This window comes from Ranitomeya imitator, chromosome 1 (genome assembly GCF_032444005.1).
Source record: "Ranitomeya imitator isolate aRanImi1 chromosome 1, aRanImi1.pri, whole genome shotgun sequence".
Lineage (NCBI taxonomy): Eukaryota > Metazoa > Chordata > Amphibia > Anura > Dendrobatidae > Ranitomeya > Ranitomeya imitator.
The window spans coordinates 1,128,253,970-1,128,271,727 of record NC_091282.1 but is presented as its reverse complement, the minus strand read 5'-3'; the positions used below and the strand labels follow the sequence as shown (position 1 = coordinate 1,128,271,727).

The 17,758-nt window shown below is 44.1% G+C and overlaps 1 protein-coding gene across 2 annotated transcripts in view; it reads right to left on the bottom strand.

The window, feature by feature from the left end:
- The window catches only part of LNX1 (ligand of numb-protein X 1), a 289,799-nt gene that overhangs the window by 242,494 nt on the left and 29,547 nt on the right, over positions 1-17,758 (bottom strand). For both annotated transcript variants that reach the window (XM_069744472.1, XM_069744473.1), the window contains exon 2: positions 13,771-14,222. In XM_069744472.1, coding sequence (XP_069600573.1) covers positions 13,771-14,222 — 452 coding nt within the window. The remainder of the gene's footprint in view (positions 1-13,770; positions 14,223-17,758) is intronic.

Genomic DNA, 17,758 nt, shown 5'->3' with positions numbered 1-17,758 from the left:
CATAAACAGCACAGAGATAAACATTAGCTGATCTTTCGCTGACTGGCTATAACTTCAGCAGTATGGCTGGACCTTCCTGAAGAAGGTTTATTTTCAAACTGAATTCTTGTATTTTGCACAATTACAGTAGGTAAAAAAGACAATTATGAACCAGAGCTGATTCAATATGAGGCGAGCAAGATGGCTGACATACACTAATGAAGGAAGGGCTTACTAACATCAGAGCTGATGACGCAGAGAGGGAGAGAGACAGGACAATCTTCTAAAAGGCAATCTGACTGCATAGCAGTGAAACAACAACAATCTATATATATATAATTGTCTAAGAGTCACTTCCGTCTGTCTGTCTGTCCTTCTGTCACGGTTATTCATTCGCTGATTGGTCTCGCCAGCTGCCTGTCATGGCTGCCGCGACCAATCAGCGACGGGCAGAGTCCGGAAGAAATTGGCCGCTCTTTACTCCCCGCAGTCAGTGCCTGTCGCCCGCATACTCCCCTCCGGTCACCGCTAACACAGGGTTAATGCCGGCGGTAACGGACCGCGTTATGCCGCGGGTAACGCACTCCGTTACCACCGCTATTAACCCTGTGTGTCCCCAACTTTTTACTATTGCCGCTGCCTATGCGGCATCAATAGTGAAAAATGTAATGTTAAAAATAATAATAATAAGAAAACCTGCTATACTCACCCTCCATCTTCCGTTGCAGGTTCCGGTGGCAGAAGGATCTGCCATGACGTCACGGTCATATGACCGCGACGTCATCACAGGCCCTGCACACCTGCGCGACAAGGACCTGCCATGACGTCACGGTCATGTGACCGCGACGTCATCACAGGCCCTGCGCGCCTGCGCTACAAAGACCTGCCATAACGTCACGGTCATGTGACCGCGACGTCATCACAGATCCTGCGCTAATAGCAACCCTGGGACCGGAACCTGCCGTGGACTACAAGGGCTCCCTCGGAAAGGTGAGTATATGTTTATTTTTTATTTTTTCACCTGTGGCAAACCTGGCTGGGCAATATACTACGTAGCTGGGCAATATACTACGTGACTGGCCAATATACTACGTGGCTCTGTGCTGTATACTACGTCACTGGGCAATATACTACGTAACTGGGCAATATACTACGTGGCTGGGCAATATACTACGTGGCTGGCCAATATATTACGTGACTGGGCAATATACTACGTGACTGGGCAATATACTATGTGGGCTGTGCAGTATACTACGTAGCTCGGCAATATACTACGTAACTGGGCAATATACTACGTAACTGGGCAATATACTATGTGACTGGGCAATATACTATGTGACTGGGCAATATACTATGTGGCTGTGCAATATACTACGTCACTAGGCAATATACTACGTAACTGGGCAATATACTATGTGGCTGGGCAATATACTACGTGGCTGGGCAATATACTACGTGACTGGGCAATATACTACGTGGCTGCGCAATATACTACATCACTAGGCAATATACTACGTAACTGGGCAATATACTACGTGGTTGGGCAATATACTACATCACTGGGCAATATACTACGTGGCTGGCCAATATGTCACGTCACTGGGTAATATACTACGTGGCTGGGCAATATACTACGTGGCTGGGCAATATACTATGTCACTAGGCAATATACTACGTAACTGGGCAATATACTATGTGACTGGGCAATATACTATGTGACTGGGCAATATACTACGTGGCTGTGCAATATACTACGTCACTAGGCAATATACTACGTAACTGGGCAATATACTATGTGGCTGGGCAATATACTACGTGGCTGGGCAATATACTACGTGACTGGGCAATATACTACGTGGCTGCGCAATATACTACATCACTAGGCAATATACTACGTAACTGGGCAATATACTACGTGGTTGGGCAATATACTACATCACTGGGCAATATACTACGTGGCTGGCCAATATGTCACGTCACTGGGTAATATACTACGTGGCTGGGCAATATACTACGTGGCTGGGCAATATACTATGTCACTAGGCAATATACTACGTCACTGGGCAATATATTACGTCACTGGGCAATATACTACGTGGGCTGTGCAGTATACTACGTAGCTCGACAATATACTATGTAACTGGGCAATATACTACGTGGCAGGACAATATACTACGTCACTAGGCAATATACTACGTGGCTGGGCAATATACTCCGTGGACATGCATATTCTAGAATACCCGATGCGTTCGAATCGGGCCACCATCTAGTACAATAATAATACAATATTGTATGATTCCCAAGTCGGGGGAAGTGACAGGTATAATAAAGCAGGATTGGTAACCATAGGATTTTGATGTAGTTCTTTCAGCCAAACAAATACAATGGCAGGTAACACTTGGAGATGAGGATGACACATTTCTTTTCTGCAAGTGACAGCCAGCAATACGTCTGAATTACCGGCGGAGGGTGCAAAATATATAATGGGAGAGAGGTACTAATACTTTCTGGTGCAGCCTCTGCACACAACGCTCTTCTTTCTGGGGTCACAAAGAGATGACTTTTCAGCATGTGCTGTGTTCGCAATAGCTTTTTTTAACCAGAAGGCAGGGCTATAATGGAAGGTAGCGCCTTTGGGCTGGAATCACACACGTGCAGCTTTTAGTAGTTTTTGACATAGTATTTTTAAGCCAAATCTAGAATTAGATCCAAATGAAAGGGCAATATAAAGATAAGGTTTCTTCCTGTTGGACCTACTTTTTTGCTTTGACTCAAAAATCTGTAAAAAAGCTACACTTCAAACTGCATGTATGTTCCCACACATTGAAACCACATCCACCTGTGATGAAGAATTGTCACATGCGTTACCGGCTATGGAACCTCAAAAGTGTTCCGCTGATTGAAAACTGGTACTAATTTGTTGTTTATACCAAAGTGTCTAATATTGCTCTAATTTGCTGGTGGTTCGCCTACTTATTCAAGAAGGCTGGGATATCCTCTTCCTTTACACAGACCTAAAAGATGAAAGTAGCTTACCATAGGTCAGAGCCAAAGAAAAGATGGAGCAGTTTGGAGCTGTTTACTCATATAATTGAAGGGAGCAGTACAGACTCCAACATACCTTATCCATACTTTCATGCACACCCCCAAGGCAGTGGGACCACTGTATGTCCCACTAGACTATAACGAAAAATAGAAGACTTTGCAAAGTGGAATAATTAATGTCCACTACAGCATGTCCTATAATGGGGGGAAACAGAGGTGTGTGCGACTCAAATCTTAAGGGTTTAGGTTTATATGCTGGTGAGGAGTCACACCACAGTCTAATGTTAGCTGCCATCCTGATGTTTAAACAAGCACTCCGATCAAAGTTGTATCCTCTTAATATATTGCAGTCATCATACAACGCTGTGTACTTACAATTGCTCATTTTGCCTTTCTACCCAGTAAATTCTTCTCTGCTCTATGTAGAAACAGGAAGTGTCTTGTCCCTGCATTTATCATTCCCCTCTTCAAACCCTGACCCTTCTGCTACGCACCCCCACCATGGACTTTTGCAGTGACTTATGACTCATACAGGGAAAAGAGACTTCTTTTCCTACATAGCACTAGAAGTATTCAGCTAGTCTGGTTTTAAATATGTGATGTCACAGACCTAATTCTAAGAGAAGAATTATTTGGGTAGAAGGGCAAAATGAGCAATTGATTACACTGGATCACACTATTGATGATAAGTGATGCTCAAAGCTCATTTTCCCCTCTTCCCTCCCCTTCTACAACGACCTCTGCACAAGTCATTGGTCATATACACAAAACTCTCCAATAGAAGTCAATGGATCATTTTTTGCCTTAGTTATGTTTGTCTTGGTGCCTAGTAATGTGCAATACAACTGTGATCACACCTCAGATTATCATCACAGACAAGATTCCTCCAAAAGTATACCCAGAAAATAAGAATAAAATATATTCAGTTTGGAAATAAAATGAGGTTAAAGGAAATGTATGCTTCAGGATACATATTTAACTACTTTTACATAATTAATAATTATTACTATCTGATTAGATGAGCAACTCTCCAAATTGCTTGTAAAAACAAGCAACTTTAGGATTGACTTACTTTAAAAAAAAATCTCCCCTGAAATTTATTATTTTTATTTTATTGTTTCCTACTTGTTGGTAAATGAACCAGTCTAGCAGTGTGGGCTGAACATGCGCAGCGCGTCCAAGCTCTTTTCTAGTGATCCCGAGGCTAGCACAATGTCAGCTTCAGGACAGCTTTAGATCCATGGTGCTTTTAATGCTGTCAATTAATCAAGCGTGCTCATTGATGAGTAATCTGGAAGTTGGGCGGCTGGGGAGCACTGCGTTTCCGATAAGAGTTAATAGGACAGCAGTTTTATTCAAAATATCCTATCTTGTCCTTCACAATTCCTCAGTCTTTGTACATATAAAACTGAAAAGCCATCTGTAATTTAGGTTGAATAAAAGCAGAAATAAAGAAAAATAGCTTTGATCGTTGTATCTTACATCAACCCTTACTGTCAATTTGAGGAGAGAGTAGTGTGTTGGATCCCTGCCGCTGCCGCTGACATACGTGAATCCATGCGGTGAGTATAGAACAACTTCCAATTTTAGCCAACGCGTTTCTACTCCTTCCTCAGCATAACAAGAAAGGAACCCTCCCTTATAAAGGAGATGGAGGTAACATATGTCTCGGTGTATGTATACACTTTTTATTCAATTATATATATGTATATATGCATATATAGATTATTTAAATGTATATTTTTTATTTCATTAATTATTTCTAATCTAAACGAGCTGTTTAGTGATAGCATGTGCTTTATATGTCACCTTTGATCCCTTTATATGAGAGGTAGAGATTCCTTTCTCGTTATGCCTGAGGAAAGAGTACAATCTGCTCCTAAACGCATTGCAATAAATTGGATGTTTTTTATACTCACCGCCTGGAATCACCTATGTCAGCAGCAGGGCCCGGGATCCAGCGAACTCCTCTCTTCTTAATTTTTCATGTCCTCTAACCAATCGATGTGAGTACATTGGCCGGAGCAGCAGCCACATTTAGATTATACATCAGTCATTCACAGTGTTTCGCTGTGCACAGCCCGTTCGGGTGAGCGACCGACCCTCCATCCCACCTCCACCGGATGCCCACGGTGTTAACACATTCAGCTAATGTTTCCTTTGATAATTATATACTATATGATCTCACATTCTAAATCCATAGGCATTAATATGGAGTTGTTTCCCCCCAGTTTCAGCTCAAATATTCTCCATTCTTCTGTTCAGGCTCTCTACGAGATTTTGGAGGGTGTCTGTAAGAATTTCTGCCCATTAATTCAATAGCGCATTTGTGAGGTCAGACACTGTTGGAAGAGAGGGTCTGGCTCGCAATCTCCATTTTAGTCCATCTTAAAGGTGTTCAATGGGTTTGAAGTTAGGACTCAGGGCAGTCAAATCCTTCCACACTACACTCACCCAATCAAGCCTTTATGGACCTTGCTCTGTGCACTGCGGCACAGTTGGGGGAACAGAAAGGGGTCTTCTCTATACTGCTAAGTTGGAGTCTTACAAATGTCTATAATGTTTTGATATGCTGAAGGTTTAAGATTTCCCCTCACTGGCAGTAAAAGGTCTAAGCAGACACCTAAAAAGCAAGTGCATAGCATTATCTCTCCACAATGCAGTCAGGAAAATAATGTCAAGCCCAGACTTGTCCATCACACTGCCAGGTACAGAAGTGCGAGTTGTCACTCTACAGAGGATTTTTCCATTGTCCCAAAATGCAGTGGTGGCAGCTTTACATCACTCCATCCAACAATTGGCATTGAGCTTGGTGATCTCTATAATTAAGTAGTCAACAGAGCAGTGGTGATTTTTATGCACTAAGCTCTATAACCCTGAGTGACCATACTCTGTAACTTAAAGGGAACCTGTCACCATGAAGATAGTCTAATCTGCGGGCACCATGTGATGGAGCAGGGGGAGCGGAGTAGATTGGTATATAGTTTTGTGAGAAAAGATTCATTGTAACCTGTGTTTTAATCATATACACCTCTCCTCTTTCTGGGATTTTTGGTCCAGTGGGCGGGCCTATCAGTGACTGACAGCTCACTCTATATGCACACTTATGCCCCCGGAAGAAGCTGGCGGCGAAACGCGCGTTGGGGTGAGGGGATGCCCGGTGAAGCTCTGCAGCAGGTAATATGCCCTTCTTTATAACAATCTTACCTCCCTGGTTAATTGAGGCTGTTCATGCCCATTATACTTGGCCCATCATGGTGGCATATATTCATGACTTGGGATGGTTTAGATATTTTGTTTAGGATCCATTTGTTTAGGGTCCTGGGTATGCATTTATATATGCTGCTGATCTTCTCATCGATTTAGTTGGTACATGCTCAGCATTATTGACATAGGATTTTTTTGTCATCCACTAGCATGTGTAATATGCAGATGGTTGCTGTATGTTTATATACCAATATCTATTTTGTTCTGTGGCGTCCCTTAGTACGGTTATTCTCGGATTTATCAACTGTTCTTTTATATTATACTAGCTGAAGAGCCCGGCGTTGCCTGGGCATAGTAAATATCTGTGGTTAGTTATAGCACCTCTCTTCTCTTATTTTCCCAATCACATCTCTCATTTTCTCCCTCACACCTCTCATTTTCTCCCTCACTCCTCTCATTCCCCCCTAACACTTGTCATTTCGACCTCACATCTGTCATTTTCTGATCACTCCACTATTTTCCCTCACTCCTCATTTTGCACTCACACCTCTCATTTTCACCTCAGTATATACATGTTTGTCATCTCCCTTATATATAGTATACACCTGTATGTCATCTCCTGTATATAGTATATACCTGTATGTCATCTCCCCTGTACATAGTATATACCTGCTGTTTGTCATCTCCTCCTGCATATAGTATATACCTGTATGTCATCTTCTATATATAGCATATACCTGTAGGTCATCTCCTCCTGTGTATAGTATACACCTGTATGTCATCTCCTCCTGTATATAGTATGTACCTGTATGTCATCTCCTCCTGTATATAGTATATACCTGTAGGTCATCTGCTCCTGTATATAGTATATACCTGTATGTCATCTCCTCCTGTATTAGACCTCGTTCACACGTTATTTGCTCAGTATTTTTACCTCAGTATTTGTAAGCTAAATTGGCAGCCTGATAAATCCCCAGCCAACAGGAAGCCCTCCCCCTGGCAGTATATATTAGCTCACACATACACATAATAGACAGGTCATGTGACTGACAGCTGCCATATTTCCTATATGATACATTTGTTGCTCTTGTAGTTTGTCTGTTTATTAATCAGATTTTTATTTTTGAAAGATAATACCAGACTTGTGTGTGTTTTAGGGCGAGTTTCATTTGTCAAGTTGTGCGTGTTGAGTTGCGTGTGGCGACATGCATGTAGCGACTTTTGTGAGATGAGTTTTGTGTGGCAACATGCGTGTAGCAACTTTTTGTGTGTTGAGTTGCATGTGACAGGTTAGTGTAGCAAGTTGTGTGCAGCAAGTTTTGCACATGGCAAGTTTTGCGCGTGGCGAGTTTTATGTGTGGTGCCTTTTGAGTATGTGCAAGTTTTGTGTGAGGCAACTTTTGCATGTGTTGCAACTTTTGTGCATGTGGCAATTTTTCCGCGTGTGCAAGTTTTGCGTGTGGCGAGTTTTCCATGAGGTGAGTTTTGCACTTGTGGCGAGTTTTGCGTGAGCCTAGTTTTTGCATGTGGCGAGTTTTGCGCGTGGCGAGTTTTGAGCGGCGACTTTAGTGTTTCGACTTTTATGTGGCGAGGTTGGTGTATGTGTGGTGAAATGTGTGCTGAGGGTGGTATATGTGTTCAAGCACGTGGTAGTGTGTGGCGCATTTTGTGTGTGTTCATATCCCCGTCTGTGGTGAGTATCCCATGTCGGGGCCCCACCTTAGCAACTGTACGGTATATACTCTTTGGCGCCATCGCTCTCATTCTTTAAGTCCCCCTTGTTCACATCTGGCAGCTGTCAATTTGCCTCCAACACTTTTCCTTTCACTTTTTCCCCATTATGTAGATAGGGGAAAAAATTGTTTGGTGAATTGGAACGCGCGGGGTTAAAATTTCACCTCACAACGTAGCCTATGACGCTCTCAGGGTCCAGACGTGTGACTGTGCAAAATTTTGTGGCTGTAGCTGCGACGGTGCAGATGCCAATCCCGGACATACACACACACATTCAGCTTTATATAGTAGATTTATTGATAATAAAAATATATTTATTTTTTATTTGTGGGATCTCTTCTTGGCCCCATTGAGATTGTTATGGGACTTTTGTTGTTATACACTTATACAAAGACAGCTGTCAGTCACTGATAGGACCGCCCACCGGACCGAAAATTACCAAAACGGCAGAGGTTTAAATGATAAAAACACGGGTTACACTGAATCTTTTCTCACAAAACTACATATCGGTCCACTCAGCTCCCCTGCTCCATCACATGGTGCCTGCAGATTAGACCACTTTTCAATATTACTCACAGCTGATCGTTGAATATTTCAGAGAGCACAAATCTCTTGAACTGACATGTTGCACCAGTGACGTCCGATTACAGGACCACGCTGGTGTCAGTGAGCTCTATAGAATGAGCTATGCTTTCACAGATGTTAGCAAATGCAGACTGTATGGTGAGGAGACAGATTTTATACACCTGTGCCAATGGGACTGAATGAAAAAAAAAAACAGAATTTAATGACTAATGGATGTGTCCCATTACTTTTGTCCATATACTGTATTGTTGATTCTAAAAAATGATTTACTTTGACTTTATTTGGTTTCTAGAAATCTATGAAACATCTATAAAATTTAAATCACCCTTAGGTAGCATCAGCAGCACAGATATGAAAGATCAAGATGCTATACATCTGTATAAAGATCTAGAATACGCGAGCTGCTGTGCACCTAACGTAAAGCAGGTGCTGCTCCGCACGCAAAGGTAACCACATGCAAACCACATACAAATCCTTCCATAGTTCAAAGAATTAGCGCAAACCTATCTTTAACTTCTCAAGTAATCCTAAGTGCTGTTATGTTTCTTCAAAGTGCAGAATAAACACCTCCATGACATCTTAAAAGCATTGCATTGTTACCAGCCTCCATGCCAGACACACAAGTGGAATCCTGCTCACGAGGCAGTCGCTGTATTTCCAGTTCTCTGCGTTCAATATATACAGATTGGCACATGAAACCTTCAGGAGGATTGAGAAAATATGGATTTTACCAATGCATTGATGATAGATTTACCAGTTTAAGCTCTACCTTGGTTACATGTAGATCCGATCTTTACTGGTGATCCATGTCGAGAAAAACACAAGGTATAGAGAAGACTATGCTTATACTAATGTCAATCTGCTGCGCACGGCTGTCAACATAATGTAGTATACAGGATTTACAGGATTTAGATGATATTTGTTGTAAGGAAAAGCAATCCCACCTACAGTTCATAACAATATATTAATATGATCATAAAACTTTCAGGACACCATGACAAGCCTCTAAAGCTATGAAAAATGCATTCATGAGACTACAAAGCAGTTCTTTATACAACTGTACATATAACCAAAAACATAAAGGAATGTGATCCTTCCATTACTGGTTTGGGAATTGTTATTCAGATAGAAAGTCCACAATCAAAGAATGACTATCAGACATATCCTTCTTCTCCTCTCGCTTCCTAAAACTCAATGTGGACCAAACTGAACTCATCAGCTTTCCTCCATGTCACCTAACCCCATACCCAATCTATCTATCACAATTAACGACGCCACACCTTCTGCCGTTGCCTTGGAGTAACTGTCCACACTGCCCTGTCCTTCAAACCGCACTTCCAAGCTCTTGCCACCTCCAACTCAAAAATATTTCCAGAATCCATCCTTTCCTCAACCCTGAATATACTAAAACTAGCTATTGAACCCGTTCTACGCCCGGGTGGCGAGCATTTATATTGGTATATGGTCTCCATCCTGGTATGTGCTGCTCCATCCTGCGCCCCCATCCTGTCATGTGCTGCTCCCATCCTGCACCCCCGTTCTGTCATGTGCTGCTCCCATCCTGCGTCCCCGTTCTGTCATGTGCTGCTCCCATCCTGCGCCCCCGTTCTGTCATGTGCTGCTCCCATCCTGCGCCCCCGTTCTGTCATGTGCTGCTCCCATCCTGCGCCCCCGTTCTGTCATGTGCTGCTCCCATCCTGCGCCCCCGTTCTGTCATGTGCTGCTCCCATCCTGCGCCTCCATTCTGTCATTTGCTGCTCCCATCCTGTCATTTGCTGCTCCCATCCTGCGCCCGTTCTGTCATTTGCTGCTCCCATCCTGCGTCCCCGTTCTGTCATTTGCTGCTGCCATCCTGCGCCCGTTCTGTCATGTGCTGCTGCCATCCTGCGCCCGTTCTGTCATGTGCTGCTGCCATCCTGCGCCCGTTCTGTCATGTGCTGCTCCCATCCTGCGCCCGTTCTGTCATGTGCTGCTGCCATCCTGCGCCCGTTCTGTCATGTGCTGCTGCCATCCTGCGCCCGTTCTGTCATGTGCTGCGGCCATCCTGCGCCCGTTCTGACATGTGCTGCTGCCATCCTGCGCCCGTTCTGTCATGTGCTGCTGCCATCCTGCGCCCGTTCTGTCATGTGCTGCTGCCATCCTGCGCCCGTTCTGTCATGTGCTGCTGCCATCCTGCGCCCGTTCTGTCATGTGCTGCTGCCATCCTGCGCCCGTTCTGTCATGTGCTGCTGCCATCCTGCGCCCGTTCTGTCATGTGCTGCTGCCATCCTGCGCCCGTTCTGTCATGTGCTGCTGCCATCCTGCGCCCGTTCTGTCATCTGCTGCTCCCATCCTGCGCCCGTTCTGTCATGTGCTGCTGCCATCCTGCGCCCGTTCTGTCATGTGCTGCTCCCATCCTGCGCCCGTTCTGTCATGTGCTGCTGCCATCCTGCGCCCGTTCTGTCATGTGCTGCTGCCATCCTGCGCCCGTTCTGTCATGTGCTGCTGCCATCCTGCGCCCGTTCTGTCATGTGCTGCTGCCATCCTGCGCCCGTTCTGTCATGTGCTGCGGCCATCCTGCGCCCGTTCTGTCATGTGCTGCTGCCATCCTGCGCCACCATTGTATTATATGCCCCCCGCTCCAGTGTGTATGCCCCCGAATGCTGCTGCCATATAAAAAAAAAAAAAATACCATACTCACCTATCGTCCGGCTCCACTGCAGGTATGTCTTCAAGAAAATGGCGCCGGAAAGCGGGGACTGCGCAGGCGCCGATTCCGGCAGCAGGAATCGGCGCCTGCGCAGTCCGCGCTTTCCGGCGCCATTTTCTTGAAGACACACCTGCAGTGGAGCCGGAGTGTGTCTTCAAGAAAATGGCGCCGGAAAGCGCGGACTGCGCAGGCGCCGATTCCGGCAGCAGGAATCGGCGCCTGCGCAGTCCGCGCCCTCCGGAGCCGGGAGACGGAGCCGCAAGCAGCGCTGGAACCGGGAAAGGTGAGTATACTTACCCTCCCTCCTGGCAGTCCCTGACTCTCCGGTGGAGATCGCGGTATGCGTTCAGTGCTTACGCATACCGCGATCTCCCGGGAGCGTCGCTCTGTGAGGCCCAGACTGCACCGGCGCTTGCGCTTGCGCAGTCTATAGAGGCTTCGGACAGAGTGACGCTCCCAGCGTTATATTATAGATGTTAGTACATGCCCTCATCATCTCTTGCCTTGATTAGTGCAATATCCTCCTCTGTGGCTTCCCTGCTAACACTCTTGCACCTCTACTGTCCGTCATTAACTCTGCTGCCCGACTTAGGCTACGTTCACACTAGCGTTCTGCTAGTGTGCGTCACCTTAGCGTCGGGCGACGCAGCGGCGACGCACGCGTCATGCGCCCCTATGTTTAACATGGGGGACGCATGCGTTTTTGTGTGCTGCGTTTTGCAACACTTGCGTCTTTTTTGCCGCTAGCGTCGGACCAAGAAAACGCAGCAAGTTGCATTTTTCTTGCGTCCGATTTTCGGCAAAAAACGACGCATGCGTCGCAAAACGCAGCGTTTTTGCGTGCGTTTTGCCGCGGTTTTGTGTGCGTCGTGCGTTGCGTCGCCGACGCAGCGGCGCGCAACGCTAGTCTGAACGTAGCCTAATCCAGCTCTCTCCATGCTTCTCCTCTGCAAATCCATTCATGGACTCCAAATTCCCCAACATATCCAGTTCAAATTACAGTACTAACTCTGACCTACAAAGGCATCCATAATCTGTCACCTCCGAATATCTCCAAACTAATCTCACAATATCTTCCGTCCTCAGAAGACCTTCTTTTCTCCTCCACACTCTTATGTTCCTCAGTCAATTGCCTCTAAGATTTTTCCCGAATATCCCCCCCATCCTTAGAAATTCTGTGCATCAACACATCCAATTCCGCCACACTCTGAACTTTCAGATGGAACTTGAAAACCCATCTCTTCAAGAAATCTTACAGCCTGCAATGACTCCGATGTCACCTCACCACCATCGGAGCTGCTGCAACCCTCATCCTACTGTCTCCTTCCCCATTATCCTGTAGAATGGAAGACCGCCAGGGCAGGGTCCTCACCTATCTGTACCAGTTAGTCAATGTAAGATTATTCACAGTATTTTATATTTGTAATTTGTGTGTAACCCCTTCTCATGTACAGCACCATGGAATCAATGGTAGTCTGAGAAAAAAAAACAGAGAACCCAATATAACCTTTGAATCGAAGTCTCTGTCTAATTACCAAAGATGGTTATTAAATGGAATCTGTCACCAGGTTTTTGCAACCTAATCTGAGAGCAGAATAATATAAAGACAGAAACCCTGATGCCAGTGATGTGACACTTGCTGGGCTGCTTGCTGAAGTTTTGATAAAATCCCTGTTTTATAAACAGGAGTTTGATTATCACAAGAGGGTTAGTAAACCTCATGTAGTGCTCCATATTCATTTGCTCTGTATAACCCCACCCCATCACTGATTGGCAGATTTCTGCCTATGCACAGTGTACACAGGAAATTGCCAATCAATGGTGTGCGCAGAGTTATACAAAACTCAGCGTTCAGACAACTGGTATTTCTCCAGCAGATAAAACACTGATTTTATTAAAACTGCAGCAGTTAGCCCAGTAAGAAAAACAGGACTGGAATCAGGGTCTCTGTCCCATACACCATGCTTCTCTTAGATGTTGTAGTAAAAACCTGTGGACAGATTCCCTTCAAGACATTTTTGGTAACATTAGCTATGCTTTAAAAGGAATTTAAGATTTGTTAATTTGTTAAATGTAATTGAACTGTAACCCACTGAATATACAGCAATTAATATTGAAGAGGTTAGTCAAATCACAATGGGGTTATCTATTTTTTTTTAAATAACATAATAGGAATTTCTTGTTAACAGCAGAGACTTTTCTATTTGCTTGAGAGTGTCTCTAACTTGGAGGACTTGGCATGTTCATTCATTACATGAATTCAATGTGAAATTAATTTCTGGAATGTTTAAATTATGTATTGCATTTCTTTGACATTGCAAAAATGAATATTACTCAATACAAGATTCATTACTAGGACAATTAATGAATTTTCAGCAAATAGCTTTGACGCAAATTGAATTTCCCTGTAAAATCCACTTGATTTGGCCAATTTGAATTTTGTTATATTTGATCATCTCTAATTATGACTGTGGTTTGTTGCACACGGACAATAAATCTGCACCCGCTCTCCATCGCAAACCTTGACCTACCTGTTTAGGAGGTGATCTTCAAGGTCACATCGTTGAAGAACATCTTGACATTGCTCATTGAGCGGACAGATCACCATAAGTTTATCCAGCAAGTTCTTTACCAACACAGTGGACTTTTTGCAGGATTGCAGCATGATATGTTTTCGGTCCATTGGACAAAAATTCTCATGAAGGAGAAAGTTAGTGAGGCAGAGAGTACAATACGTGTGGCCACATGGAGTGTCCAATGGTTCAAGCAGAGCATGTAGACAAATGTGGCAAGTCAGGTCATCGTCCACCTCTTCAGTGTATGTGTAAAAGTGGTTTTCTTCTGAAGAATGCTGCTGTCCACACACAGCACATAAAGCCGGAGGGACCTCAGTGTCCAACATCTCAATCTCATTACCGTAATCCATGACGAGGTTCCAAATGTCTGTTTTATCCAAGATGATTGTGAACGTGACCAAATTACCCTGGACGTAAACATAACAGGCAAATATTACAATTCAACCGATGAAGGCTCTTACATTGACAAGCTATAGTACAATTAATACCTATGCATTCCAATGGCCAACACATTCTGAATTGGAGGATATTTCTGAGATGTTGGGTGATAACCGGAAAGTAAAGGTACCGTCACACTTAGCGACGCTGCAGCGATACCGACAACGATCCGGATCGCTGCAGCGTCGCTGTTTGGTCGCTGGAGAGCTGTCACACAGACCGCTCTCCAGCGACCAACGATGCCGGTAACCAGGGTAAACATCGGGTAACTAAGCGCAGGGCCGCGCTTAGTAACCCGATGTTTACCCTGCTTACCATCCTAAAAGTAAAAAAAAACAAACACTACATACTTACCTACAGCCGTCTGTCCTCCAGCGCTGTGCTCTGCACTCCTCCTGTACTGTCTGTGTGAGCACAGCGGCCGGAAAGCAGAGCGGTGACGTCACCGCTCTGCTTTCCGGCTGACCGACGCTCAAAGCCAGTACAGGAGGAGAGCAGAGCACAGCGCTGGAGGACAGACGGCTGTACGTAAGTATGTAGTGTTTGTTTTTTTTTACTTTTAGGATGGTAACCAGGGTAAACATCGGGTTACTAAGCGTGGCCCTGCGCTTAGTTACCCGATGTTTACCCTGGTTACCAGTGAAGACATCGCTGAATCGGTGTCACACACGCCGATTCAGCAATGTCTGCGGGGAGTCCAGCGACCAAATAAAGTTCTGGACTTTCTTCCCCGACCAGCGACATCACAGCAGGGGCCTGATCGCTGCTGCCTGTCACACTGGACGATATCGCTAGCGAGGACGCTGCAACGTCACGGATCGCTAGCGATATCGTCTAGTGTGACGGTACCTTAAGTAAAAAGGGTAAATCCCCTCACCATTACACAGAAAGGAATGAAGAAAATTCTCCTTCAGGATGATGCTTGGATTTCTCCATACCGGTATCCTCAAGAAGTTGGGTGATAACTAGTGATGAGCGAGTATGCTCGATACTCGAATTTCTTTGAGCATGCTTGGGTGGTCTCTGAGTATCTTGGGCATGCTCGGAGATTTAGTTTTCGTCGCCACAGCTGCATGATTTGTGGCTGCTAGACAGCTTGAATACATGTGAGGATTCCCTAACAGGCAATCTCCACATGTATTCAAGCTGTCTAGCAACTGCAAATCATGTAGCTGCGTCTACACAAACTAAATCTCCGAGCACGCCCAAGATACTCAGAGACCACCCGAGCATGCTCAGAGAAACTCGAGTAACGAGCATACTCGCTCATCTCTAGCGATAACCAGTATGGCAATCACTACAATTCTCATGAGGACTCTTTATCATACAAGACTCTAGTGGATACAAGATGGGGAATGTAGCACTGCCATTCAGAAAGATATAAAACTAGGTGATAACCTAGTGCCAAGTGGCTAACTAGAAGAACAAAGCTAAACAACTTGTATTTGTTGGCAGTTCATTCATTTAAAAGCTATGAACCTTTATAACCATTGTTCTATTGCTCCAATACACCAAAAGAAAAAATAAAGCAACTTTTCAAACTATTACAGTCATGTGATAAGCCTCTTTAAAGGGTCAACATTGACTTGTAGGATCGCCACTTCCTATAGGTGGCACTAGAGTTCTAGTTCTCTTCCTCTCTGAAGAGACAATTTACATAATTAGCATAATTCCCAGAGGAGCATTGAGGCTTTAAGTCTCCTCATCTTGGCATGCTTAGCATGTCAATCTCCACAAGGAGAAATGATACTTCTTGGATAACGGTCGGACGCCTCTCACACAACCAAACCAGATCTCCGCTTTGCACTAACGAGAGGCAGTACCCCGAAACACAGTGTCTGCAAATTGAGGTTCTGGTTTGGCTATTATCCTAAGTCATGTGACAAATACTGATGTAAAATTCTGACCAAATACTGAACTTGTGAAAGGTGCCTAACAAGAAAATACTGAGATGAAAAGAAGAAGACTGAAGCTTGGAACTATGCAAGCTTTGACACCAAACACATCAGTCTACGTATGTGCTGTATGCAGTAAACTGCAGGATATTTTTTAATGAAGACTTTGAAAAGTTGCTTATTTAGTATTTTAGAGCCACAGTTGCAATGGTGGAAATGCCGTGAAATGTTGTGTTCCGTGTAAAGTTTCTTTTTTTTTTTAAAACTAAAATAACTTGCTTTGAGCACCAATAACACCAGTAATAACTTGAGGCTACAGAGAACATAGTATTCAACAAAATTGAATGGAGGGGTTGTCATATCTCGCAAAGTAAAAAAAAAATCAAGGCTTAATTATATGTCAATTTTCAGAGTATAATAGAAGACGACAGTCATTGTACCCAGTGACATTACTTGTAGCTATTGAAGGATTTGGCTTTTAGAAATTTCATATGTAGCTAAGCAAAAGCTACAAGGACGGCAGATGTATTTTTTATTCAATGTAAGATTTACCCTTTGTGTCATATCAAACAGTGAGAATAATGGATTGCTCCCATTTCGGCAGTAATGCGCTACTGTAAAGGACAGTAATGATAACCACAGGGATTTGTGCTGCAGACGAAAAACATCTTTATGCTTCAACTATGCAAGAAAATCAATCTGGGGCAAAGCAGACAACTAAAAATCTCTCTTTGTTTTGATTTCAGGACATCAGAAATATTCAGTTTTTTTTTCCAGAAGGCAGCACAACTATGTTATAAGGAGAAGGGACAATTCTGGAAAGGTCATTGTTGTTATTGACAGGAGACTGAAATGCTGGACTGGAGTTAAATATATCCTGACATTTGTCCTGGTCTATCACTCTGTGACTGGTGTGGTGACAAAATCATTGTTTTCTCTCTGGGGTAGCTTAGTGTAATTTTAGACTGGGGTCAAATGTAATTTTATTCTAAAACCTGCCATATTTCACATATAAGACATGCAATGTGCAAACTGGGTGATCAGGTTTTCCTGCCACCATGAGACTATATTAATTTTGTGATTTTTTTTTATATATCATATATTTATGTATACGTGACATACAGGTGCTTCTCACAAAATTAGTTTCACTTTTTCTATTAAAGAACTGAAGTAAATTAACTTTTTGTTGATATTCTAATTTTGTGAGAAGCACCTGTATGTCAAACTCTGGCGTGTGGGCCAAATCTGACACATAGGTTGAGTATATTTGGCTTGCGAAGCCGGGCGTGTCCCACGAGTATATTTGGCCCACAAAGCCAGGCGTGTCCCCCCGAGTATATTTGGTCCTTGATGTTGGGCATGTCCCCTGCCCACCAGCGCACTTTCAACTATATTGGCAAAGCAATGATTGAGGTGGGAGCGTCAGCTGACGCTCCAGCTCCCATCATTCCCACTCTGCGTCTGACATCTCAGCACAGCGGGCTTGAAGACGTCATTACAATGCACCTGCTGTACTGAGATGTGCAGAGGATCTGAAGACACCATGAAGAGACCGGAGCAGCGGTGGAATGAGCAGCGGCGATTATTTATTTTTTTAATGTGAGGCCATT